The 27,451-nt window shown below is 39.1% G+C and overlaps 1 protein-coding gene across 6 annotated transcripts in view; it reads right to left on the bottom strand.

Moving 5' to 3' along the window:
- The window catches only part of LRGUK (leucine rich repeats and guanylate kinase domain containing), a 162,501-nt gene that overhangs the window by 108,646 nt on the left and 26,404 nt on the right, over positions 1-27,451 (bottom strand). For all 6 annotated transcript variants that reach the window (XR_011486915.1, XR_011486906.1, XR_011486899.1 and 3 more), the window contains exons 6-11: positions 23,341-23,465; positions 18,902-19,045; positions 15,997-16,077; positions 14,324-14,410; positions 12,899-13,005; positions 6,436-6,555 (exon numbers count right to left, since the gene is read on the bottom strand). Coding sequence is in view for 1 of the 6 variants with exons in the window: in XM_070465613.1 (XP_070321714.1) it covers positions 6,436-6,555; positions 12,899-13,005; positions 14,324-14,410; positions 15,997-16,077; positions 18,902-19,045; positions 23,341-23,465 (664 nt within the window). In the remaining 5 variants the exon portion in view is untranslated. The remainder of the gene's footprint in view (positions 1-6,435; positions 6,556-12,898; positions 13,006-14,323; positions 14,411-15,996; positions 16,078-18,901; positions 19,046-23,340; positions 23,466-27,451) is intronic.

The following is a 27,451-nucleotide window of genomic DNA, read 5'->3' on the forward strand; positions in this document are numbered from 1 at the left end:
TATATGTACCACAACTCCTTTATCCATCTGCTAATGGACACCTAGGTTGCTTCCATGTCCTAGCTGTTGTAAATAGGGAGTACTTTATCTTGTTCATCTTATCTGCCACTGTATTCACAGTGCCTGGCCCATAGTAGGCATTTACTAAGTATCTATAACATGAATGAATTAATTGAACACGTGAAGTGGACAGTAGCTGTGATGAGCTCCATTTTAAGATGACTGTAAAAATGACTTGCCCAGGGACTTCCCTGGTGGTTCAGTGGTTAAGACTTGGGAGTTTTCACTGCAAGGGGCTCAGGCTTGATCCCTGGTTGGGTAACTAAGATCCCACATGACACGTGGCATGCCCCCACCACCAAAAAAAAAAGAGACTTGTCCAAGGCCAGAGAGCAGGCTAATACTGGTCCCGGAACTAAACTGTGCCTCCCAACTAGCCCAGGACTCTTGATTTCAGACATGCTGACTTCCCAATGTTAAGTTCTGGGAATGCAAACTGATTTTTAGATTATCCTATGGCTTTAAAACAGGAGATGCAAATAGCTAGACACATGACATGCTATTTCATTGACTCCTCACAAAAAGACATGAGGTAGGTAATGTTACCATTACCGATGGTTATATTACCATTACCACTGTTATTACCTCACCACCACTGTTCTCATTTTACAGACGACGAAACTGAGACACAGCAGTGAAGTAACATGACTCAGTAACAACCACAGGATGACACCGAAGTCAGGTTCATGGGGTCGCAGAGAGTCGGACACGACTGAGCGACTGAAGAGGGTAAAGTCACAACCTCAAAATCTTTTCCATTTCAAAGTCAAAAACAAACAAGCTTTTATAATTCATACTATTGTTCCCCTGCCTTACAGTCAAGAACTAATACTATAAAGGTAAAGGTTTTAAGATCACATTTAAATTGCACACTCAGGAAAGTGCACACATTCTAAGAGAAGGCAGTCCAAACACCGTGACCTTCATTGTGCTGTTTGCTCGCACCGACATCTCTTCCCACCGCTTGGCGGGGACCTGAGACCCTCTGTTTGTTGGTGTCCTTGACAGTCAGGACAGATAACTCAGTGACTTCGCTTCGGGTACCACGCACCCTTAGAGCAGCCTTTGTACACTGTACTGAATTTGCATTTTCCAACAAAAGAATTGAGTGGCAGGGATTTTCTCAGAATTTCTAAAAGAAAGACAAAGCAAAGAAGCAATCTGAAGCTTCTAAGCAGGTAAATAAAGGGATGGCTTCACTGACGTGGAGAATGCTGATGACAGAACCGGCATCCACTGTGGAACTTTCTATTAAGAAGGACCTGAGATGACCTACGGTTTTTTGAATCTGTCATCCAGTTTTCACATATAGAGATGTTTGCTCTGTAGCATGCTGTCCAAATATGAATATCTTAAAAAGGAAATACTTCATAGTGAAAGAAATGTTTCATTAAACTTAGATAAACACGATGCCTGATAAAGAAATTTGCTTGGGCCATCACCTTTAATATGTTTCCTCTCCCCAGTCTAAACATAATTTCAATAGTAATTTACATTCCTATGAGTTTATTTTTACTAACTTACTAGTTAAATCAAGGTAAATTAGTTAAAACCTGGTTTGCGATGGGAGCCATACTCCTTGTTAGTTTCATTAACAGACAAAAGAGCTGAGTTAGCAGTTAACCTCAGACTACAACACTGGTGCTGAAAGTCTAAGGGTGAGTTACGCATTCTTAAAGGCCGATTCACTGGCCAGCTGTCATCTAGGATCCTAACAAACCAAGTCTGTGGACTGGGGGAGATGATCAGGACAGAAATGAATATGGAAGGCCTGGCCAGATAATGAAATGTCATTACATCTGGGAAGATGTAAGAAGAAGGAGCAAAAATGTCTAAGAAGAGCTAGGAGATGGCTGAGGGAGTAGAAGTTTTTTCAGTGTGATTCAGAAGCGTGCAGATTTAGAATCTCAATTCTGGACCAGATTGCCTCAAGAAATAATGAATTTGTTACTGAAAATATTTAGGCAGAGCGCATTTTGGCTGTGAGTGCATCCAAACTCAAGCACATTTATAGAATGCCATATTGTGAGCAAGGGACCTCTTTCACTGGGTGTTCACAAATGCCCAGGTATTCCCAGGGTGCTTGGTAGGCATACCGAATTGGTCCCAATGCCCAGTGCAAATGTGTATCAGTAACTCACTGGACACAATTTAAGAGATCAGGAACACAGAAGATTCCAGCATGTACTGTGTCTGATTATCAAATTCCAGGCAGCCACTACTCTGTCCACTTTCCAGTAACTACACACCACTTTCTAGTTCGTGCCAACACCTGTCACTATATCCTAACCAGTCTCCAGTTTCCAGCCTTCCATCCCCAAACCCTCTCCCAAACTGCCCAGAGGGCCCACTTTCTAAAACGCAGCTGTGAACCTGACACTCCTCTGCTTAGTTTATGGTCAGACCCCTGACTTTTTCTCTAGTCCCATTTTCTGCCATCTTCCTCCATGCTTCACGCTTAGGCAGGCTACAGTGGATAATACTCTCAGTTAATCAAATGTGCCTGTTGTTCTTTCTGCCTGGACTGCATTCCCTGCTCAAATCTCACATCCCATTTACCTCTCATTTCTTCTATCACAGAGGTTCTTCACTTCCCTCATCATAGCACCCATCAAACTATCTTGTTAGGTGGCCTACTTAACTGAATCTCATATAGGTTGTAAGCTGCTAGGAGGACAAGACCCATGTCTGCTTGTTTCATAGTTTCATCACTGGAACAAGGCACATAGATAGTGCTTAAGAAACACTGACTGAAGGAATAAATAAACCATTGTACTAGTCTGTCACATCTATATAAAGGGGCATTAGATTAGACTGCACTAGGGAGCTATAGCTCATATCATCTCATTTAGCTCAATAGCTATGGGTCTCTGATTTACCATATTATTAGTAGAATATATTTAGTAGTCAACATCATGGAAAAGGTTATAAAAATAAAGATTGCTCTAAGAAGAATAAAGTTTTGCTTTCATGCCTAATCAGATCACTTTCAAGGCCTTAAATCTGGAAGATGAACAAGCATGCTGGTATTGTTTTATGTTTCTTTCATTATCCAGCACTCTTCCAGGAAGCTACTGATCTGTGCAGTAATAGTAAGACTAGAAATAAATGGAGAGACTCAGAAGGCGTGGCCTACCTCTAGGCCATGGATGCGTGCTCAGTTGCTCAGCCATATCTGACTCTTTGAGACCCTATGGACTGTAGACTGCCAGGCTCTTCTGTCTATGGGATTTTCCAGGCAAGAATACCAGAGTGGGTTGCCGTGCCCTCCTCCAGGGGATCTTCCTGACCCAGGGATTAAACCCACAACTCCTGCATTGGCAGGCAGATTCTTTATTAGTGAGCCACCTGGGAAGTCCCATCTCTAGGTCACTTATAACTAATACTGGTAAAGAAAGAACATTCAGCCTATTCCTAAAACCAAGAACAAATAGTAAAATCAGATCCTGAGGCAAGAGAACAATCTCTCAGCCATGCCAATATTTGTTATACCACTGAGATACATTTTTAATATTTATACATCTGGATATGCAACTCAGCATGTGAATTATTTCATTGAATGTCATAGTCTTGGGTAAATGCAATTTAAAAAGGAAGACAAAATGCCAGGAGAAAATGTGCTAAATAGGAGGGAAAGAAAAGATTCAAGCAAGCGCTAGAGAAAGCGCCTTTGTAAATGTTTATGTGTTTCACAATGAGACTATATTCATGCCTTTTTTCCCCATTTAATTAAAAATCAATAAAATTTATGTTGGATGAAGACTAAAATATAAGAAAATCTAAACAAGAGCAATGGCTTGACCCTGAGGATGTGCTTTGGTTTTATCATTTGTTTTAATTAGAAAGTTGTCACATATCATCGTAGTACTATCTGACTTTCTTATTGCATGAAATAACTGGTTTCCTAATACTCTTTATGGTCCAATGATATGCTCTTTGGGCTCCCCAGGTGGTGCTAGAGATAAAACAACCCGCCTGCCAACAGGAGACATAAGAGATGCGGGTTCTATCCCTGGATCGGGAAGATCCCCCCGAGGCGGGCATGGCAACTCACTCTGGTATTCTTGCCTGGAGAATCCCATGGACAGAGGAGCCTGGCGGGCTACAGTCCAAAGGGTTGCAAAGAGTCGGACACAACTAAAACGACTTAGCAAGCACGCACGACATGCTCTTTGAGCCATGCCTTGGTGAAATTCTGAGAATGACCCTCCTATTTACAAGCCCTGACCTCTGCCTCCATGAAGATGCCACAGCAAGGTCAGACAAGGCTTCTGAGCCCATGAGGGAGGTGGGAGGGTGACTGGGGGTTTTCCCACTCAGGTTATTTTTCCACTCGCCACTAACCCCATCCAGAGGAGAAAAATAGCAGTGGCAACAGTACCATTATAGGAGCAGGAAGCTCATTTTAGGATTTTTGTTTTGTCATCCTGTGCCTCCAGACAAATTGCATATGTGAGGCTAACTATTTAAGGTCTGAGTTCCCCACCTTCAGAGTCTCTCCAAATACATTACCGTCATTAAGGCAAGGGCCTCATCAATATTGTTCCCACTGCATCTTCAGGGCCCAACACATGGGAAGAACTCGATAAATCTTTATAGAAAGAGTGGATGAACAAATGAATGAATCTCTTCATCTCTCCATGTACCCATCAGTGGAGGTTGGAAAAAAAAAAAAACCCTATGCTTCTTAGCACAGTAATTTCCCACTCAATTTCGCATATAATACCATTAATTAACTCATCCATCCATTCAGACAATCACTTAGTCATTCATTTAACAAATATTTCTCATGCAAGTAGAAGTGCCTGGCTATCTGCTGAACACTTTGCTCAATGGTGAGCAAAGCTGGCATTAGTCCCCACCCTCACTGGGCTTACAGTCGAGCAGGGGAACCAGGCATTAAGTACATCATCACGAGCATGATGGACAGACATTTAACAGTGGAAAAGCAGGATTTAATGAAGGTGAACATCGGTGGGGTTGGGGCGGGAGCTAGCTATCCAGTGAGAATGTCAAGGCCAACTGGATTACAACCTTGATGATGAGTTAACAGACATCTCCAAGAACACATCTGGCCCTGTGTGCCTCAGAGAGCAAACCACAAACAAACATGAAGGATGGGCTCTGAAATATTTGCAAGAACTGGTGTCAGACATGTGAAAGGACTTCTAAGCAGGAAAGCCTTGGATCATGTAAGTCACTCTGGTTCGCTAAAAGGTTCCACATTTACACATTAGCACCACAGTCAGGAGATATCTTTTGTGCCCTAATTTGATCGTCCATTCATTACGCTCCACTTAGCTTTCGAAGCAGGTTCCATACCGTTGTATAAGCATAAAGACACTCTGCACTTTTCAATTCTGATATTAAGTTTTAATTTACTTTTTGTTGCTTCAGGGTGTTTAGAATAAATTAATGAATAAATCCTTCTATAGTATTTGTTTCCTGGAGTTGTTCAAATGATGGATATAATTTTGGATCTCTAAATAAATGAACCTGTTTAACATAGTGTTTACATTGTTTGAACACATGTAGCTTAAGGGAAGGAACTTGTTTGTAACAGCATTAGAACATAATTTACATTTCTTTTTCTTGCCGTCTTATGTATCTTTGTAGTCATATTCTCAGCTCACTGAGAAACATCGCTAATCTAAAAGTAAGGTCTTTGCTATAGTAAAAAAAGGAAAGAGGAAACCAGTTGAAAAGGTCACAACGATAACTCTCAAACTGAGACACGGAAACCTTTAAAAAGTCTCTAAGTCCAGCCGATGATTTCCCCGGAAGGTTCTTGTGTTTTGGATATATCCGGCTATTTTAACGGAGTCATTTGGGAATCGCACAGCGAAATATCCATCCCAGAAAACTGAAAGGGTACTGAATGCTAACCTGAGGGTAAGGAAAAGGAACTCTTTGGCTGTCATTTCTCGTTCCTTCCTTCTGAAATATGCCTCCAAAGAGGAAGACTTGAGAGGAAATAAAGCAGCTGACATGCTGGCAGCTTGCGCTCCGACAGTGATGAGGAGAGGCTGTGACTGGAGCGCAGACCCCCCCCACAGCCCCCCATCACAACGTTGTGATCCGCGTGTCACACCACTCCGGCAACAGGAGGAGGCCATGCTCCAATACCACGAGGCTCAATTAAGACCACGTGTAGCTCCAAATCTTGGAGCCGGATTTTGGCTGGGGCTGAGAGCATCAAAACATTTGGAGGGTTAAAGTAAAAGAAAAGAATAAATAAATACAGTGTATATCACAGTGTAATAACTGGCAAAGCAGCTCATAAGCCTTCTATGCATGCCTTTTAACTTGCTTAAAATTAATACCCATTGTGAGCAACAGCAGACATTTTACAGCCTTAGCAGCCAATAAACTCACCCGTATCTGAAGTAAGTGCTGAACTGTCTGCAGAGGCGGTGAGCGAGTTCTCGTTTACCACATGCTTGAGGACCGGCCAACACCAGCATGGGGTACGGGGCATCCAGACTCGGCAGGGTGCTGCAACACAGGGCAGAGCGGGCACGCGCGTTAATGCATCCGGCGTGGAGAGCCGCCCATGGCACAGTCACCGAGAATCCGGCTATCCGGCACGTGCTATATGCAGACACGGGATGGAGGGACGGTCCTACTTTCCAGAGGCAAATTGATTACAAAATGTCGAAGAATTTACCTTAACACCATTTTTAGAAGGAAAAACATGGTAGGAGAGATATTCATTTCTGGTTGATGGAGTTTTCCCCCAAGAAATTCAAAATGAAAGAAATAAGACTTGCCCTCTCAGAGGTAAACTTTTTCATATTTTTTAAATAATGAATTTATTTTAATTGGAGGATACTTACTATACAATATTGTGATGGGTTTTGCCATATACCAACATGAATCAGCCATGGGGTATGCATGTGCCTCCCCCCCCATTCTGAACCCCTCCTCCCACCTCCCTTCACACCCTATCCATCTGGGTTGTCCCAGAGTACTGGCTTTAGATGCCCTGCTTCATGCATTGAACTTGCACTGGTTATCTTTTTGACATATGGTAATGTACATGTTTCAATGCTATTATCTCAAATCATTCCACCCTCGCCTTCTCCCACTAAGTCCAAAAGTCTGTTCTGTGTCTCCTTTACTGCCCTGAATGTAGGATCATTGTTACCATCTTTCTAAATTCCATATGTATGCATTAATTTACAGTATTCGTCTTTCTCTTTCTGACTGACTTCACTCTGGATAATAGGCTCCAGTTCTTATCTGTTGATTTAGAACACTGATGTGGGGACTTCCCTGGTGGTCCAATGGTTCAGAATCCTCCTTCTGACACAGAGGATGTGGGTTCAGTCCCTGTCCGGGAATTAAGATCCCATGTGCCATGGGGCAGCTAAGGCTGCACACCGCAATTCGAGAGGCCTACGTGCCACAAATACTGAGCCCTCAGGCTCTAGAGCTCAACCGCCGAAACTAGAGAATGCCTGCATGCCACAATGGAGACCCAGGGCAGCCACAATAAAAAAATTAAATAAAAGATAAAATGGCAAATTTACTATGAAAAAGAATACGTGTGTGCAAAGAAAATAATAATCACTAATGTTTACATGAGCAATTACTATGTGCCAGGCACTATTCTAGGCATCTTACGTGCATTACCTCATTTAATTATCGCAGGAAGCTAATGAAGATGATTCTATCATTCTCCCCCACTTAACACACAAAGAAACTGAAATACAGAGAGGTTAATTAACATGTTCAAAGTAACAGCTAGTAAGTAGGAGCCGGTATGAATCTAGGCATGGCTTCCAGGTCTAAAAGACCAATTTGGGCTAATTTACATAAAATCTCTTGCAACAGGCAGAGCTGAAGTGTGTGGGTTTCACTCATGACACAAATTCTAGAAATACAGACTAAAATATAATATTTTGTAAACAACATGGCTGAGGTGTAGATTCTATGAAGCACAGGGGCAGCGCAGCATAAGTTTTCAATCCCTCTGAACACTCACAGAAAAACAGAAAAACTTGAGAACAGAAGTCCATGGAAAATGAAACCAGATGAAATTTCATGGATAAAGAAACCAGAAGAAAAGCCACAAACCCACAAGACTTTTATGGCACTGGAATCTGTGCCGGAGGAAGGAGGAGGAAGCAATGGGCAGCATTTGAGAACAAGAGAACCCCCAAAACAACAGGTATCCATCGAAAAGCAGGCAGGCTGGAACTGTGCATGTCCAAAAGCCTACACAGGAAGGCTCATAAAAGCTGTATTTGCAATAACCAAAAACTGGGATCAGCCCAGATGTCCTTTGAGGGATGGTTGGTTAAACTAATTGTGGTGTATTCAACAAGGAATACTATTCAGCAACACAAAGGAGTGAACCACTGATACATTTAACAGCTTGGATGGATCTCCAGGGAATGAGGCTAAGCAAAAAAAAAAAAAAGTCAACCCTCAAAGCTTATACATATACTATATGATTCCATTTATATAGGCTTCTTGAAATGACAACATTCCAGAGAAGGGGAACAGATTATTAGTTGCCAAAGATTAGGGAAGGTGAGAAGGATGGAGGCAGCTACTGCTATCAAAGGGAAGCAATGGGATTCACGTGACAGAACTCCTCTATCTTGACTGTAAATATGTTGTGCTCAGCCATGTCCTATTCGCTGCAACCCCATGGACTGTACCCCTCAGGCTCCTGAGTCCATGGGACTTCCCAGGCAAGAATACTGGAGTGGTTGCCATTTCCTACTCCAGGGGATCTTCCCGACTCAGGGATCAAACCCATCTCCTGCATTGGTAGGCAGATTCTTTACCACTGTGCCACCTGGGAAATTACCCATTTCTATCTTGACTGGAGTGATGCTCATGTGAATCTACACATCTGATAAAATCGCACAGAACTAAATGTACACATGAGTCCATGCAAAACTGGTGAAATCTGATAAGGTTGATGGATTGTATCAATGTCAGGTTCCTGGTTTTGATATTCCACTATAGCTAAGTAAGATATTATCACTGAGGTAAACTGGGTGAAAAATATCTAGACTTTCTCTGATTTATCTCTTACAACTGCATGTGAATCTAAAATTGTCTCAATAATTTTTAAGTGATTAAAGAGAAAAAATTTTGAAAGAAGGTGATGAAAATTGAGGATAGGCAAAGAAGATCTACTTCCTAAAGGAGAAAACCAAAACCAAAGGAACAGAGCAAATATTACAGACTGTCATTCAAGAAAAAAGTTTCCCGAAAAAAAAAAATAACAGTATACAACATTCCTGAGAATATTAGCCCAGAACAACTGGGCTAGAAATGCTGTAACAATAATACTAAGGCATAGTCTAGTAAAATTGCTGGACTTTAAAAAGGCAGTGTGTGCTCAGCTGTGTCCAACTATTTGCAACCCCATATATTGTGGCCCACCAGGCTCCTCTGTCCATAGGATTTCCCAGGGAAGAATACTGGAGTGGGTTGCCATTGCCTTCTCTCAAACAAAGGCAGAAGTGGGGGGTAATTATTTAGCTAGAAAGAGAACACATGATTTATACAGGAAAGAAAATTAAATTGTCATCATGTTTTTGACAGCAATTTTTGCACGAAAAGAAAATGGAGAAGCACTTTTAATATATTCAAGGAAAAAAAGTGTGAGTCATGGATTTTATATACACCAAAAAATGATTTTCAAGTGTAAAGGGCAGATAATCTTCCATATTATCAACATGGAAGATTTTAAGAGATACTGATTGCACAGCCCTTGCTAAAGAATGTGCTAAAGAACACGCTTCATACAACTAAAATGACTCAAGAGGCATCACTATAAGGGCTGGCGGTGGGCAATAAATATGCAGTTACCCAGAGAACTAAGGCTAAATGACAGCAAAGGAGAAAGTACAGTGTGTGATGGATATATGTTCTGACAATATAAATATAGTGCACTATTTTTAAAATGGAGTGATTGACACTTATATGAAATATATACAGTAGGAAAATTCATAGAGACAGAAAGTATATTAGAAGGTAGCAGGGGGTGGGAGTAGCAGGAAATGGGGAGTTATTACCTAATGGCTAGAGCTTCTGTTCTGGGTGATGAAAAACTTTTGGAAACAGATGGTGCTGATGGTCGCACAATATTGTGAATATAATTAAGGCCACTAAACTGTACACTTTCAAGTGGTTAAAATGGCAAATTTTATGTGTGCATATATATGTGTGTGTGTATATATATATATGTATATATATATATATATTTAACCAAAACAAAAAACAATGGAGAATGGTTAACAGGAAGAACATCAGCAAAACAGTTTTAATGCTTCAGTAATTATTACTATTGGTATTCTGATACTGTTGTGGTATAATATGGGACATTAAAAAAAGTAATCATGGGATGTTCTAATTTCATCTTCTTCACTGTCTTTGGTGAGGGAGAAAAGGAGATACAGATGTAACAGAGATGAAGTTCAGTAAAAGCTCAAATGTAGTCTTGAAGCTGAATTGTATCAATTGAGGAGGTATTTTACTATCTATTTTTAGACAGAGCTATCTAGATACAGATTAGATAGACATGAAAGATTAAATAGATGTAATGAAGTGAAGTGAAATCGCGTTGCTCAGTCATGTCCAACTCTTTGTGACCCCATGAACTGTAGCCTACCAGGCTCCTCAGTCCATGGAGTTTTCCAGGCAAGAGTACTGGAGTGGGTTGCCATTTCCTTCTCCAGGGGATCTTCCCGACCCAGGGATCAAACCCAGGTCTCCCGCATTGCAGGCAGACACTTTACTGCCTGAGCCACCAGGGAAGCCTAGTAGATGTGATAGGTAGGAACAAATAGGCAAGATGGATGGATGGATGGATAGTAAAAAGAATCAGTAGATGGATCAAAGAATGGAAGGAAGGAGGGAGGGAGAGAAGGAAGGAAATCCATTTCTAGCTTCTGTCCACTAAAAGACCTACAAAACAACGACCTACAACCCAGTAGTTAAGATTGTCTCTAGTGCCCACACTGTGATTGGGAAATACCACTTCTCACTAAAATGAACCAAGGCTTCTTGGAGAAATGGCTGATTTCAGAGTCCGGACAAGGCTTGGACAACATCAGTCTGGAGAACCTTGTCATGTGAGAGAGCAAGAAAGCCCTCATTGACCACCAGGCCAGAGTCAACACTTGGCCATATCATTTGGATCCTTACTCCAGTCTCGCCAGGAAAGAGGACAGTGAGTCCCCAGCATCACAGCCTAAAAGTTCCAAGAGAAAAAGTCAGTGTTTCTTTCCTGGAGGTTGACTTCTGGGGCTGCCAGGGAGCTGTGTCCTGACCCAGGGTGGGAAGGACATGGCACGCCTCCTCCTGCCTCCACAAGCTTTACATCATGAACACTGCTCCATCCCAGGGCATCTAGGGTGGCTTGGCCATTTGCTAGTCTCTGTCTGACAGCCAGAAATGATCAAGAAATGTGTGTTTATCAGACACTGCTGTAAATTTGTTTGATACATATTTTTATATAAATGTACCCTAAAGCATGAAACAACTAACAATCTCATAAACTAGAAAAGAAATACAATGAGGACAATAAATGCCCTTCTTTTAAATCAAATGTGCTTTTCCAGATGTATGCAGATAAATGATAAATCATTTCACCTAGAGGGCTACCATAAATATATAAAACTGCCAACGTCTACATGATTAAATTACATGTAAAAAATCATGTCCTGGATGCAAAATAAAACATTTTCTCTCTGTGGGAAACCAACCGGGTGAAGTATAGGAGCAGACCACATGAAGAAGAGGAGCCGTTTGCAACCCAGAGACTTTACAAGCGTTTTTAAAATGCCTTTGGGTACTGATAGAATTTCTGTATTATACTTATAGTGTTAATGGCCATCTGCTTCAACAGAGTGTTTAAAAAGAAATGGAGAAATTGTGGTAAATCTGTCTTCAAACTTAGAGGTGAGGGTCTCTATTCCTGTGTTCAGTCAAGCTGGGTGACTCCTCCTTGTGGGGTTGATTGCAGCTCAGTGCAACCCGTGGCTGTTTCAGTTTCCCTCCGGCGAGCAGGGATTCTAGGGACTCTCTAATATAGAACCTGTGGTCATGGGTGCTCTTTGGCAGGGGTTTCTAGCACCCATTCACAGCTAAGGAAAAATGGTCAATGGATAGAGACCATCACAATGCTCTGTTGATAAGGCGAGGGTCTGGTGTCCTCTCCTATAGCAGGTATGTCGGCAAACTTTTTTTCATTTTTCATTTCACCATCTGATGTCACAGGCTTCCCTGGTAGTAGCTCAGTTGGTAAAGAATCCACCTGCAGTGTGGGAGACCACGGTTTGATCCCGGGGTTGGGAAGCTTCCCTGGAGAAGGGATAGGCTGCCCACTCCAGTATTCTTGGGCTTCCCCGGTGGCTCAGCTGGTAAAGCATCCACCTGCAATGGGGGAGACCTGGGTTTGATCCCTGGGTTGGGAGATCCCCTGGAGAAGGAAACAGCTACCCACTCCAGTATTCTGGCCTGGAGACTGCCATGGACTGTATAGTCCAAGGGGGTCACAAAGAGTTGGACATGACTGAGTGACTTTCACTACCAAGTAACAGGCTAGCCACCATTCAAGGGTCCAGATGAAAGAGGTAAACTGAATCCACTTATTGCCACACTTGGGAAAATGCCAACAAGGGAGTCCCGTGTTTGAACATGTGATGATGATATGCTATATCTGAGATAACACAGCCTGTCAAATGAAGACCTGATCCCTTCCTCAGAGAGGTGAAAAAAGGAATGGGTCACAAGAGAGATAGCCAGGGAAATGAGGAGGTTGTCCTGTGCTGACCACCCCGAGTTCCACCCAAGGCGTCTCTCAGAATACCTGTCAAAGATCCTCTGTGGCTGCATCACGCTGTTGACCACATGGGTCATGTGGTCTTGGGCCGCGACCACTTCCGGGGGAGGGTTGTATTTATTCACGGCCGAGATCTTTTCCAGAATTAGAAATGCAAAGGGGAAAAAAAATTCATTGTACAAGAAAGATAAGCTTTTCTTTACTGAAATGTTCTAGACATGCAACCAGGAATCTGTGTTCTGTCTTCATGTCTAAAGAATGATAATTATTTTAAAATATTGAACTGGAGTCCCTTGATCACCTATTTCTTTGTATTTTCTGGTTTGGGAGGGAAAAAGCAAAAAAAAAACCCAAAACAAGACCTCTAAAGTCTAAGATTACCTTTAGTACAGTAAATGTTTCAACTTTTAGTAAGAGAAGAAGTAATAAAATTCTTAGTTCTAGATTCCAAGTAGCTGTTTTTGTAGAAGTTTTCCTCCTGCCATCATACCAAGAACTATTCCTATTATCTCAAATTTTACTAAACCTCCTCCCCTTTTAATATAACTTTCTCTTTTCAAAGATATGGGCCTTTTCCTCATGACAGACAGTTGTCTGTCCCCCGGCTTTGCCATCACTCTAAATACAGTATGCTTGTCTACCACATATTTATCTAATGTGTGGTTTTAAATGTTATTCCCTTTGAAAAACATTAAAGGGAAAGAGAAATCTAATAAGTGACTCTGAGTGTGAGAATAATAACAGACCAGCATCTATAACTATTTTTAACCAAGATTTCAGAAAGGCATTTATGAACTGGAATATATCTGCCTCTCTGAATATTTATACCTGCTTTTTCACTCCCATCTCAAATTTGCATCGGGTGTAAGAAACCCCTCATTAGAGGAGATTTCAGCTGACACCTGTCAGGACAGCATGACAAATTGGCTACCACAGGTATGGTGTGGGGAGGCAGGTACTAGCATTCAAGGTCTGGTTACTCTCAAGTTATGTGTCCAGAAAAGAATCATTATCTTAAGATGGAGAATAAAGGATTTAAAATACCAGAGTAGTGATTTGAGTCCTTTACAGTGATGTGGTAGAGTGACATTGTAATTCATTTCATTATTAAGTGAAGATTTAGAGAAACACAGAATCACACACCCTCCACATATGATAATTTTCCAAACTTATAGTCCCTTACAGCTGCCAGCCTAGATACACAAAGGCTGCTTGTGTCTCCCATGGCCAGTCTCCTTACTGTACCAAAAACAGGGCTTTCACTGCGTTTGTGTTGACGCTTAGCTCTGCAGAGGGTTAAATAACTAGACTCTAGGACAAGGAAATGCTCCTTAAATAAATAATGAATGAGCATACTGTCATATGCTCATTTCTGGATTGCAATGGTCCTGCAGCAGGCGGCATGAGCTTTTGACCTATCAACTCATAAACACATGAAATGTGACTACATACCTTTTCGTCCACTTTAATCTTCTTCTGATCCAATTCTGTTAATCGAAGTAGCATAAAAATGACGAAGGAGCAATAGTCAGGTTTTTCCTGTTTAAAATATCAAGAGGGTTATTTTGTTACCTTCCTTTTCCCAAATTAATAAGCAGTAGCAATATGCTTTCATGAGCCAAGGCCTTTTACCCACTAATGCTGTCATTCACACACACACACTAAGTCTTTACATTTTCACAATTGCAGTCCCCTTATATTAACAACTCAAATGCAGACTCTGCCTTGTAACTTATAAAGCCTTTCAAATGTGTGATCTTGTTAATCTCCCTGTGAGATAAGCAGGACAAACCTGATTATCTTCATCTCTAAAGAGAAAAACACCTAAGGCTCGGGAGGTGAAGTATTTCTTTCATCTAATGTTTCATGGCCAGTGATTGAAACCCTATCTGCTAACTTAAAGGAGTTTCATTACGATAAGAGTAGTAGTCTTTATTATTAATTCATTATTTCTTTGTGTTGCTTTATATTAAATTTGTATCATTAATTATGAACTTGTTTTACAATAATAAAATGATATTCATTTATAGAACAATTCCCTTAATACTCTATCATCTGCTTTGTTAGGATTATCTGCTTTTTAGAAATATAATTAGTTATGTTGTATCAAGAAGCTACGCCTCTTTGAAGGGAAAGATATTAAGTGGGTGATGCATTTTGTAGATGAGAATACACACGAAATGAATATATAATGGCATCTTTTGTGTACTTCAAAGTGCATATGTGGGAGGGGTTTATAAATAAATGAGGTGACATGTGTGAAAGGGTTTGTGCTATCTATTTATGCAAACACCTGGATGCTCTTTATGGGTCTGGAACTGGGAGGGATGGCCACTTTAAACCCCTTTCTTTCCAGAGGATGCTTTTAAATTGTCTGCCACTATTCCCATACCAAGCATTGTTTTTACTTTCAGACCGTACTTTTCATTTTTCATTTTGATTTTTTGCCTGCCTAGTTATGCTTCTCAAGACACACACGCACAAAGAAAGGTACTCAGAGATACACACAAATTCAAGAATCTACGGCAAAGTGAGTGAAGGATATAGATTCAAAGGGGAATGAATGACATTTGCACAGAGAGGGAGGGACAGAGTTGAGCAGAAAGGATCTATCATTGGTGACAAAAAACAGAGGATCCAGAAAAAAGGAAAAATCTGGGTATTTGATATCCAAAGGTGAAGAATCACTAGGAAATATATGATTTTTTCCTATCATCATTTTACAATGCCAGTTTTACAGCAACCCCCAGGAGAATTTCTTTAGGTGTCTAATCTTAGACTTCTCCCATATATAAAATAGGAGCCACATTCCATCTATACCTCAGGCATTTTTACACTAAAAAGACATTGCTCTATAATCTCAATAGCTCCCTCTTGATAATCTTTATTACCACCTGGATGAGTCACAAATGGTCATACAGAGTAGACAACTAATATTCAATTTTAGGCTTTACCTGCACCTATGGTGGAGCACGGGTGTGACTTTGCTTACCCTTCTAATAGAGAATGGTGATAAACACACTGTATTCACATTCTTCATGTTCTATCAAAAGTATTTCATAAAGAAGAATTCCAAGAATGTTTCTCATCCCTACCCCCCACCCCCAAAACAAAGGACATCTCACCCGAATTGGATTTCTTAGGAGATTGAGAACTCGAAGGAGAGGTAGGTTTTCAATGTATTCTATTTCATCCAGCTCAGCAATCTGTTTAACCAAAGAACAAAGACACACAAACATAGACAATATTATCAACAGGCTGAATGTGCCAAGACAACAGAGAACATAATATAAGAGCAGCTAATTTGGATCCTTTAAGCTCAACTTATTTTAAAAACTGCTCTTGTGAATATCTAGCTTTTCAATGAGAATTCCATAAAGTCACACAGAACAAGGGAATTACTGCGTGTTCCTTCAATAAATGTAAACTCACAGCCACATTTTATTTTCTCCCCTCTGGATAGGGAACAGTGAGGTAGAGAGATGTTCCTCATCTAATCCATATTTAAGGCAAGAATAAAATAGTATGGAGAAACAGAGAAAATACAAAATAGGCATGCATGGGCTACATGACTCTCCCCATCACTCATCCTGTCCAGCCCCCAGTTCCCCAGTCCCCCTCCCCACCACTGCTTCTGCTGGTTATTGTGGTTATTTGTGACTGGGGAAGCCTTCCTACTGCATGTAGCTCTATCATTTTTTCAATGAGGTCACTGTTTTAAGAAAAGATAAAAATGGCAAGCTGTATGACATATTTCTTGATGTCAATGTTACATGACTATTCACCTGAAAACTCTTTGCTAAACTGTACATTCATGAGTTATAATAACTCTTGAGAAGACTCTCAAGAGTCTTCTCCAACAGCACGGTTTGAAAGCAACAATTCTTCGCCTGTGTAGATCACAACAAACTGTGGAAAATTCTTAAAAAGATGGGAATACCAGACCACCTTACCTGCCCCCTGAGAAACCATTATGTAGGTCAAGAAGCAACAGTTAGAACCAGACATGGAATAATGGACTGGTTCAAAATTGGGAAAGGAGTACATCAAGGCTGTATATTGTCACCCTGATTATTTAACTTATATGCAGAGTACATCATTTGAAATGCCAGGCTGGATGAAGCACAAGCTAGAATCAAGACTGCCAGGAGAAATATTAATAACCTCAGATACGCAGATGACATCACCCTTATGGCAGAAAGCGAAGAGGAACTAAAGAGTTGCTAGATGAAGATGAAAGAGGAGAGTGAAAAGCTGGCTTAAAGCTCAACATTAAAACAACCAAGATCATGGCATCTGGTCCCATCACTTCATGGCAAATAGATGGGGAAACAATGGAAACATTGACAGACTTTATTTTGGAGGGCTCCAAAATCACAGCAGATGGTGAATGCAGCCATGAAATTAAAAGATGCTTTCTCCTTGCAAGAAAAGCTATGACCAAACTAGACAGCATATTAAAAAAGCAGAGACATTACTTTGCCAACAAAGGTCCATCTAGTCAAAGCTATGTTTTTTCCAGTAGTCATGTGTGGATGTGAGAGTTGCACTATAAAGAACGCTGAGCGCTGAAGAATTAATACGTTTGAATGTGGTGTTGGAGAAGACTGTTGAGAGTCCCTTGGACTGCAAGGAGATCCAACCAGTCCATCCTAAAGGAGATCAGTCCTGAGTGTTCATCAGAAGGACTGATGTTGAAGCTGAAACTCCAATACTATGGCCACTTGATGCAAACAACTCACTCACTGGAAAAGACCCGATGCTGGGAAAGATTGAAGGCAGGAGGAGAGGGGGATGACAGAGGAAGAGATGGTTGGGGTGCATCACTAACTTGATGGTCATGAGTTTGAGCAAGCTCCAGGAGATGGTTAAGGACAGGGAAGCCTGGTGTGCTGCAGTTCACGGGGTTGCAAAGTTGGACACGACTGAGTGACTGAACAACCACAAAACCATATGAAGAGATTTGGAAGCTGGTCTTATGACATCTTAGGTCTTATGACTTCTTAAGTCTATTAACTTCATGAAGTCTATGACTTCATAAGACAATGTGACAGTGAACAAACAAGTTAATCTTAGAAGCTGACAATTTAATATGCAAGTCACATGAAAATGAGGAGGAACAGTTTTTCCTGTTATTAAAAATCCACTCTTGCCAGACCTAAAGACTGTCTTTTTTTGATTTTTAGAAATATAACAGCTCATGGAAGCTCACTGGAGAAAGAGTCATTGGATCCAGCTAATGAGCACCGTCACGGCTGAACAGAGAAACGTCTCCTCAGAAATGCATCTTAACCCAGATAGTCTCTATGTTTCTTTTAGGATCAGCCAGACTCTTCATTTTCAAGAAGTAAATAATGAACTTACTTGTGAGATCTTTCCCAAAAATACAACAAAGTACTCAAGATGAATAAAATTACAATATAGACCTTATTGCAGAAGAAGTGAGCTACAGGTACCAACTGAATATATCATTATTAGGAGCACACATGCTTTATTAAAAATAAAATATAATTCAGAGTGAAAGCCAATTGATAAAATTTGTGAAGTAATGTGCGCAATAAACCAGAATGGAAATTTAAATAAGTTCAGTCTCCAAATTTAGCCACGTTGCAAACATAGGCTATTGTTACAAATAGGATATGAGAATTCACTTCCAGTGTCTCTTCTCATTAAATGGAGGCAACACCAGCCTGAGGCTATTCTCTTAGCTCCAGTTTCCCTGCTCTGACATGTCAGACATTCCTAATGCAATCTTTCTACCCCAAATTTCACATGACTATATCTACTTCACAAAGTCATATGCACTTGGTTGCAGTTTAAACCTTCAAAATAATGAAATTAGGCATGTTTAAAAGCTAAGAATCACTATTTATTAAAAAAAAAAAAGTCCTTCACCTATTGCTCCAGGAGGTTTTCTAGAATATTTCTGAGCTGTCATTGAATGTGATAGCACTTGAGACATTAATAATGGATCCTATTATGTCCTCTTATGTAGACACTAAAACCAAGACATGTAAAGTATGACATTACCTTATTATCCTCGAGGTTGATCACTTCCAAGAAATCATGACCCTCTAAGCCTTGGAGGCTGCTGATCTGATTCTGGCTCAGATCGAGGATCTGCAGGACTCTTAGGTCATCCAAACCTGTGATCTTCTCAATCTGGTTATTGCTCTAAAATAGATAAAATACACTTAATGTCCTAAAGAGAAAACTGCAGTGACAAGTTTTCATTCTGGGTACTGCCTCAAACCTCTAAATCAGTAAAACATTCTTGTCTCACTCTATTCCCATCATTCACCTTTCTAAACACATATATATACATCATAGAAAGAAATCACGGTATTTTAGCTGGAAGACTCAGAACATAATATTTTTTGCTAGAGATAAGCAGATGAACGTTCATAGGAACATTGTTCAATAGGAAAGACAAAAGCTAGGTAGTATAAAATTTGGACATTGCTAACCTCAAGCCTCCATGCTTCTCTTTAGAAATATAAATTTAACACAATTCATGGCCATTTTAACAAACCACTTGAATACTACAACTCCCACATCTACTCTGATTTCAGAAATATTCTGAATATAATCACTTCATATCACAAGGTCTGTGGTAGTCTGATATGTGCTTCTGCTTATTCATGCTCTTGGTACCTTTCTCTCCTCTTGAATCCAGGCTGCACCTATGACCTGCCTTAACCCAAAGAATATGGCAGAAGTGTCCTAGTTACAAATCTAAGACTTAAAAAGGCCTGGCAGTGGCTCCTTTTGTGTCTTGGAGCCCTGAGCTGCCTTGTAAGAACTCTAGCTCCTCTAGAAATAATCTGTGGAGATGTTACACAGAGAGGAGCCCTGAGACTAGAGAGAGAGAAGAAACTCAGCTATTGCAGCATCTCACCTGAGCCCAGCCCCCAGTCAACCTGCTAGCTGGACATGGCAAGACCAGCAGAGCCACCCAGCTGAGCCTAGCTCAGATTACAGAACTGCAAAATAACAAAATGGTTCACTCATAGAATTTGTCAACACCACTACATTTTGGGGTGGCATGTTTTACAACAACACATACACAAACTAAGTTCTTAAATAATTCACACATAAACATCTTCTTAGACAATACCATGAAACAGAGAAAGAATAAAACTTAAATGTTTTTCTCTTTTCCAATCCCCATGAATCCATAATACAAATTATGGTGGTAACAACAATTTGCATTTTCTTGTACATTTCCCAACACATGAAAAATTCCTTGGGCTCATTAGTCTTTGAAGCGTAAGAATATGTCCCAGTAAAGCTAAACTCTGAGTTGAGAATCACAAAAAAGAGTAATTTTGAGGTTTCAATTAAAGCCATGTTATACCCATCCTTAAACTTTTAAAACTTTTACTGAGAACTTTATAACTAAAAAATTATAGTATTCTCTACCATCTATAATATTTTTCCTGGTACATGTTTCCTGATACATTTAATAGTAAGAGCTCATTTTCACCCAATTTTTCATAAGCTTTCACTTCAATAATGAACAAGATTTATATCCATTAATATAATTTTATGGTTCTTTAAAATATATTAATAAAATGTTGATAATCTATAAAGCTGGATGATAGTACATGGGGATTCATTAAACTATTCCCTTTATTTTTGTATATGTCTGAAAAATTCCATAATGAGAAGGAAGAATACTAATGGCCCCATTTGCCTAAGTCAGATTTCCTACTGTTCAAAAAAGTTCAGAAGGAGTAATAGAAAAAGGGAAGGAAAAAACTACACTGAACATAATATTCATATTAATTTAACTTATTGAAATAGGACCTCAATATCCTATTTAAAATATGCCCACATATCAAATTTATACATAATACACTTCTTCCTAAAGACGTTTGATGTGCCATAGATGTGGAAGATAAACTGTAATTCTTTTTTAGTGTGTTTCTGATGGCTTTCAAAGTGGTAGATGCTCAATAGCAGAGTAAGGCATAGAAATGTTTAATTAGATAGTCTATGGTCATAAAAGAAAGCAGAACTTGAGAAATATGTCAAATCAGAATTTGAGTTGAAAGTCATCTAGTCAAGTCTTTTATCTAAAGATGAAAAACTGATACTTCTCAAAGTGCATGGCCAGTTTCTGCAAGAATAGTTCTTGCATGTTTCATCATGTTGAGCAGGGAAAAGGGGGCAGTTAGAGAGAAACTATTTCATTAAATAAGTAAAATGAGAAGTAGTCTCAATGTCCCAAGTAGGGAGGGGAAAAAAAAACAAGTGACTTTTACTGAGACACAATGATTTTGTGAAGTTTGGAATGCATTGTCCTTACTTGCTAAAGGAGGTGGCTGGCAGAACAGACCATGAGTGAACCACATTTTCCCTTAATATTTATTGTAAAAGTTGATGGTAGGGAATTAACAATTGGTTTGTATAGTGAATGCCTCTTTTTTCCCCTCTGAATTTATCTCAATAAAGTGAATTACTTTCAGCAGTACAATTGTTTTACTGATATCACAATTTTTTAAAAAAGCATGAAAAACTATTGAAACAAATGAGTCTCATTTTATGTATTTTATTGATATATGGGAAAAAAGCTTTACCATTCTCAAAAATTTTAAGGAAAATGAATGATGGAAAATTCTGTGTTTTCTAGTTAATCTTGGATAATGGGAAAGGGAATGGGAACAATCCATCTAATCTACTTGTAGGAAAAGTAAGTTTTTTATGCTTTTTCTAAAAGCTGCTTGAGATGAAACTGTCAATACAGTTTACTTATTCAGTTACTGAAACAAGGTCTTAGGATAAAAGTGTTATGTGTTGTCATTCTTCTTAACGAGTTGAATTCTCATTCCCTTGGCCACAGCTCCATATCTCTGTCCACATACCATGCTTTACTTAAAGTCAACAGGAATGTAATGTAAAAAGATACATAAAGAAAAGGATAAAGTTGTAACAAGCTGCACATTAAATAGAACATACTGCCAAGAATCCTTCAAATTATCATAATTTTTAAATGTGACTTTCTTTTATAATTTTTAAGTTTGCAATTTGACTTGCTGAAGTCATTTTCCTTTACAGCTTTGCCACTGTGCCTTAGTGGACAGAAAACACGAAACTTCAGGGGAATAATTAAACTTTATCACACCTCTACTGGCAATCAGTAGTTTGCCCTCATCTAATTCACCATAAGGAGTGAAGAGTCTTGGAAAAAGCACTTCAGGCTTCAAGCTCAGGGAAAGAAAAATTAACACATAGCCAACCATCAGCTGTCTGTGGTTAAACAAGACAGAAATAACGCATCATATCTGTAAAAAATCTGCAGGTAACCCAAGATGTCATCTTAAACAACAGTTCAAGAATCTTCTATGGGATAGTTAACATAAGAAATTAATAAATTACTAGTCTCATGGCTTAAAATCCCTGCCTATCCTGTGACAGATAAAATGAAGAATAGAAAAGCCATCCAAAGGGAAGAAGGAAGAAAAAAGACTCCTAGATCATCCACAAACTACTTTATCAGCCCCCAAACTAGTGAGCTAGACTATTACTTCAAAAATACTGTATATATGGTTGGAACTAATATGATCCTGCTGATTTTTAAGTAAGTTGTCTGTTTTCATTCAGTCATAGTCACAGAGCATGTCATATAGCTTAAGGATAGTGCTCTTCATGGGGAAAAAATTTAAAATGTAAACTTTCTGAAGGGAATTCTTCATTTATTCTCAGCCAGAGAGAATAAATGAACTTTATTTATTTATTCATTCATGATAAATTATGAATAAATTTATTCATAATTCTGGTTTTCTAGAATGGGAGACTAGCATACAGTGATATAAAAGGACTGCCAAAATTCAGTGCCCAGTGTTTCACTTGAAAGTAATGAAGGTCTTTTGTTGCAATGAAGTTTTAACTGCAATAAATATTACACTTCTTCGTGTTGTTTAGTCACTAAATCATTTCCGACTCTGCAACCCCATAAACGGTAGCCTGCCAAGTTCCTCTGTTCATGGCATTTCCCAGGCAAGAACGCTGGAGTGTGTTGCCATTTCCTTCTCCAGGGGATCTTCCCGACCCAGGGATCAAACCTGCGTCTCTTGCATTGGCAGGTGGATTCTTTACCGCTGAGTCAGCAGGGAAGTCCAAATACTATGCTTAAATATCTTTAAATATTTTTGCATTAATAAGACATTATAAATATATTCCTAACAGGTGCTAAAAGTATGCCTCTCTTTCTTAGTGGTAAAGTCAGTCTTTTAAAAGATGGAATTTGTATACCAAATTAGAAAATCATTTTACATTAGCATCAAATATTCATCAAACACACATAAACCAACCAGATATGAAAAGGAACAAACAAAACTGAAGATCATGACATTTCATAAAGAAACTAGCTCTTTATAAAACTGAAAAATCCCAGCTATCATTCATATATTTACTAAGACATTAATTGGTACTTCTATAGAGAATAACATTTTTGGTAGACTCACCAGGCAAAGTATTTTGATTGGTAACATGCCTAAGCCATTGATGGTTGTGATCTTGTTGTTGGCCAGACTAAGGTAGGTAAGACTGCTACACAGCTCAAGTCCACTGATTTCAGTTATCTCATTGCCTGTGCACCACGATTATGTTTAAGGAAAATGTTACTGGAAACATTTTGAAGAAACAATGAATCAGTGTCAAATCATCTTAGAAAAATCAGACAACATCATAAATAAAAAGTACTACATGCCCAATACAAAGCATGCCAAATCTTAAAATAGTTTTTATATGTAAGCTAATACTTACATGGGAAAAACATCTGAAAAAGAATGGATGTATATATGTGTGTGTGTGTGTGTGTGTATGTATACTTCATATATACTGACTTAGCAACATATCTGATTCACTTTGCTGTACGCCTGAAACTAACACATTGTAAATCAACTACACTCCAATAAAAATTTAAAAAAAAAGAAAAAGAAAGAAGTTAGTACTAGCACTACTTTTTTTAAAAAAATTAACAGCTTTTGAGTGCACTCAGTTGCATTTGCATTCATATGTGACTCATTTAATTGGTGAGGAAAAAACAATTAATTGCTAGAGTGAAACCACCAGGGTGGTTCAAAGCTGCCTCTTTGGCAGCATTTTTCCTTTGCTCCCTTAATGGTCTTCATGAGAGACCCTTGCACTTTCCTATAGGCAGAACTTCTGAATCCAGGGTTGTCCTGGGGACGTACATGTTCTTTATCATCCCCATAACCGGGAAAACACCCCAGGAGATGTCATCTGCAGAAAATGGGTCATCTGAGATGTCAACTGAGAAAATTTGGAGATGAACAGCTTTTTGGCAAATTTCCAGGATTTAATGTCATTTCTCCACCAAAGCTCAGTTTTCCTTCCCAAGTAGCCTAAGACATCACCATTTTCTCAGCCAATTGTCATCTTCAGGGTGTCCAGTCATCACCAAGACCTGGCATTTTTTGCTTTAAAACATCTCTTCAAATATGCCGTTCCTTTTCATCTCCAGCTTAATTCAGCTTTGGTACCAGTGGGTACCTCTAACTTACATTTCTTCTTGTCTTCAAGTCATCTTACACCCTATTGTCAGGTTAAATTTTTTTCAAAATATTGATTGGATATCATGCTTCAATTAACAAATTCTTACAGGACGAATTCCAAAATTTTCACTCTGGCATTTAAGGTCCTTTACTTTAAGCAAAACCTATTTATTGAATTTCATCCCCATTATAATGCAGTGAGGAGTTCTCCAATTCTGCCAGGTCCATCTTCTTAACAGTTCAGGAATTTACATTTGATTTTCTTTCTTTTTTTTTTTTTTAATACTGCTTTCCTAATTATCTCTAAAATCTGCCCATTCTTCAGGTTTTAATTTAAAATTCCACTTTTTAAGTTTTCTCTTTTTTTAACATTTGCATTAAACTGGCATAGTAAGCATTTCTTTTTGATGAATAGCCTCACTTCTCTACTTCTATTACCTTTTATTTACATAAATAAGTACAAGTGACAGATTTGGAGAACATATATTCACAACATACAGAATAGACAAAGAATTAAATATCTAGAAAATATAAAGATGCAATAGCCCAATAGAAAATGGGGAAAGAATATAATCAAGAAATTCTCAGAAGAGCAAATCCAAGTGGCTAACATATCATAACAGGGAAAAGGAAATGGCAAGCCACTCCAGTATTTTTGCCCGGGAAATCCTATGGACAGAGGGTTGCAATCCATGGGGTAACAAGAGTCAGATACAACTTAGCAGCTAAACCACCACCACCAACATAAAAAACATATGAGAAGACTCTCAGCTTCACCTATGGTCAGGAGAAAGTAAATTAAGATGTTATTCTTTGCCTATCAGTTTTGCAAACATTTTAAAAGTTTTGATAGATTCTTTCATACCACTGGGTGAGAGGGTTCATTATGGCACAGCCTCTCTGGAGGCAGTCTGGCAGTGTTTATTATAACTGTAAATACCGGGGCAATTCCAATTCTTGGTATTCACTCTAGACAAACTGTTTCTTCCTTGAAGCCTTTTCTGGTCAACTTCGAATACCCCACCTATGGAGATCAATCTCAGAACCAACAAATGTTTTGAAGAGAAAGGAACAGACTGTAAGTATCACAAAAACATACATTTTGCTTCATAATTATCTGTAGTTATCCTAACTCTATTACTTACTAGCTATGTAACATAAGTTCTCTCTGCTCAGATTTTTCATCTGTAAAATGAAGACAACAGCAGGTTGCCATGAAGCCCAAAAGTTAGATCATGAGGAAAAAATTTTAGAAAATAAGTGTGAATGAGTTGTACAAACTATCAAGTACCTCACACTTACAAGGCATGACGTTACTGTTACTAAATTACAAGCACATGATGCTAAAGAATCACATCCTCTGCCTCCTGGCCAACAGCACACAAATGAGGATTCAGGCCAGGATGGATTCTGAAAGAACTAGGCCAGAGACAGCTGTTAATTAAGAAACTAAGAGCAATGATGAGAACATACTGCCAAACGAACTGGAAATTCCTTGATTTTCCTCACAGGTTCCAGATTCGGTCCTTAGGCGGAAGCATAAGTCTGCTTGTTGTCAGCATGCATTTCAAAACCACTTTCACAAAGCTTCCTGCCAGACTAGCTCTACAAACAGACATTTATGCTCATAAACACGATCCCTCTTTCTGCTTCCATTTTCTTTGAGCTGTTTAATCACTCCATAGATGAATTAAAATATCCTCAGAGTAGCATTCTTCGGCAAGAAAAATTAACCATGGAAAACTTCAAATGGCCAACTGTTTCACTCTAACCTAGGAAGCAATAGTCTCTAAGTCCTATTGCAGGAGCACTAGGGTCTTGGGAGCTCAGCCTCAGCAGAAATGAAGATACTCTGAATTATGATGGAGAGTAAGACAAATGCTTGTGAGTGGCTGAGTCAGGAAGGATTCCCATGGGAAGCAGGCAGGAATTAGAAAACTAGAATATGGAGATCCAGAAACCACCAAGAGATAATGGGAATTGAAAAGGAAAGCTTGTTGACTGTGTGTATAGTGATTTTCCAAGACATTAGAGACTACCTTCAGTTTACTTTCTAGCTTTGGATAGGAGGGAAAGTCTTATATTACGAAAGTACTGCAAGGGCCAGAAGGAGGAGGAATACAGATGCCCCCTGCAGTCATGGCCAGGGCTTCTACACTGGGGCAAAGGATGAGGAATTGACTGAACATTTCTGTTGATAAATACTTTCATTTCACCAAAATTTTGTTTCTCAACTCTTCACTCCTCTTTAAATTTCAAGGAATTTCAAGACCTATAAATTAAAGCTGACCTTTGAAAAACAGGTTTGAAATTTATGGGACCACTTATACTTGAGTTGTTTTTTCTCTCACTAAATGCATACTACAGATACACCATCTATAGAGGTTGGTTGAATCCACTGATGCAGAACTGTGGCTAACAAAGAACTTACTGTAAAGTTATGTGAGGATATTCAATTGCTCTGGGTTGGTCCCTAACTCTTACCATTATTCAAGGATCAACGGCAATCATGTTCTTAAGTAAAGAGTACTTTTAACAGGGGTATAAGAGCTTTCTCCACTAATTACTCCCACAGTTACATCATATGTGACTATCAGCAATGACAACAGTCAATATGCAGGACTGGTCCATCCAAAGCTCTGAGTTCAGGAATGAGTTTATCTCTCTCATCTCATTTTCTTAAGAACCTTCATGAAATGTACTTGCCCTTCCTCCTAACATTATTCTTTCACATTCTTTAATAGGTCTTGGGACTATACAGTAAGAAGAAATATAATAAGTTAAGTCATTAAAATGTTACAATGAATTAGCTTACTAGGTTAATTCTCTTAGGTATATTTCAATTTTAAAAGGCCATTATTAGGAGAAAGACTCAAAGAACTAAGAATCAACATACTGCATTCTAACTCTAAAGTTTTATGATCCTCTGAATAAATCTTTTACTGTGGAATGTTAGATCCTCATGGAAACTGAGTGAAGGAACCCAAAGGCACATAAGCATAACTTTCCAGCAAGGGAAAAGCCCAACAATATATTTTTACGTTTTGGTGATGCTGTC

Source organism: Odocoileus virginianus, chromosome 1, assembly GCF_023699985.2.
Source record: "Odocoileus virginianus isolate 20LAN1187 ecotype Illinois chromosome 1, Ovbor_1.2, whole genome shotgun sequence".
NCBI lineage: Eukaryota > Metazoa > Chordata > Mammalia > Artiodactyla > Cervidae > Odocoileus > Odocoileus virginianus.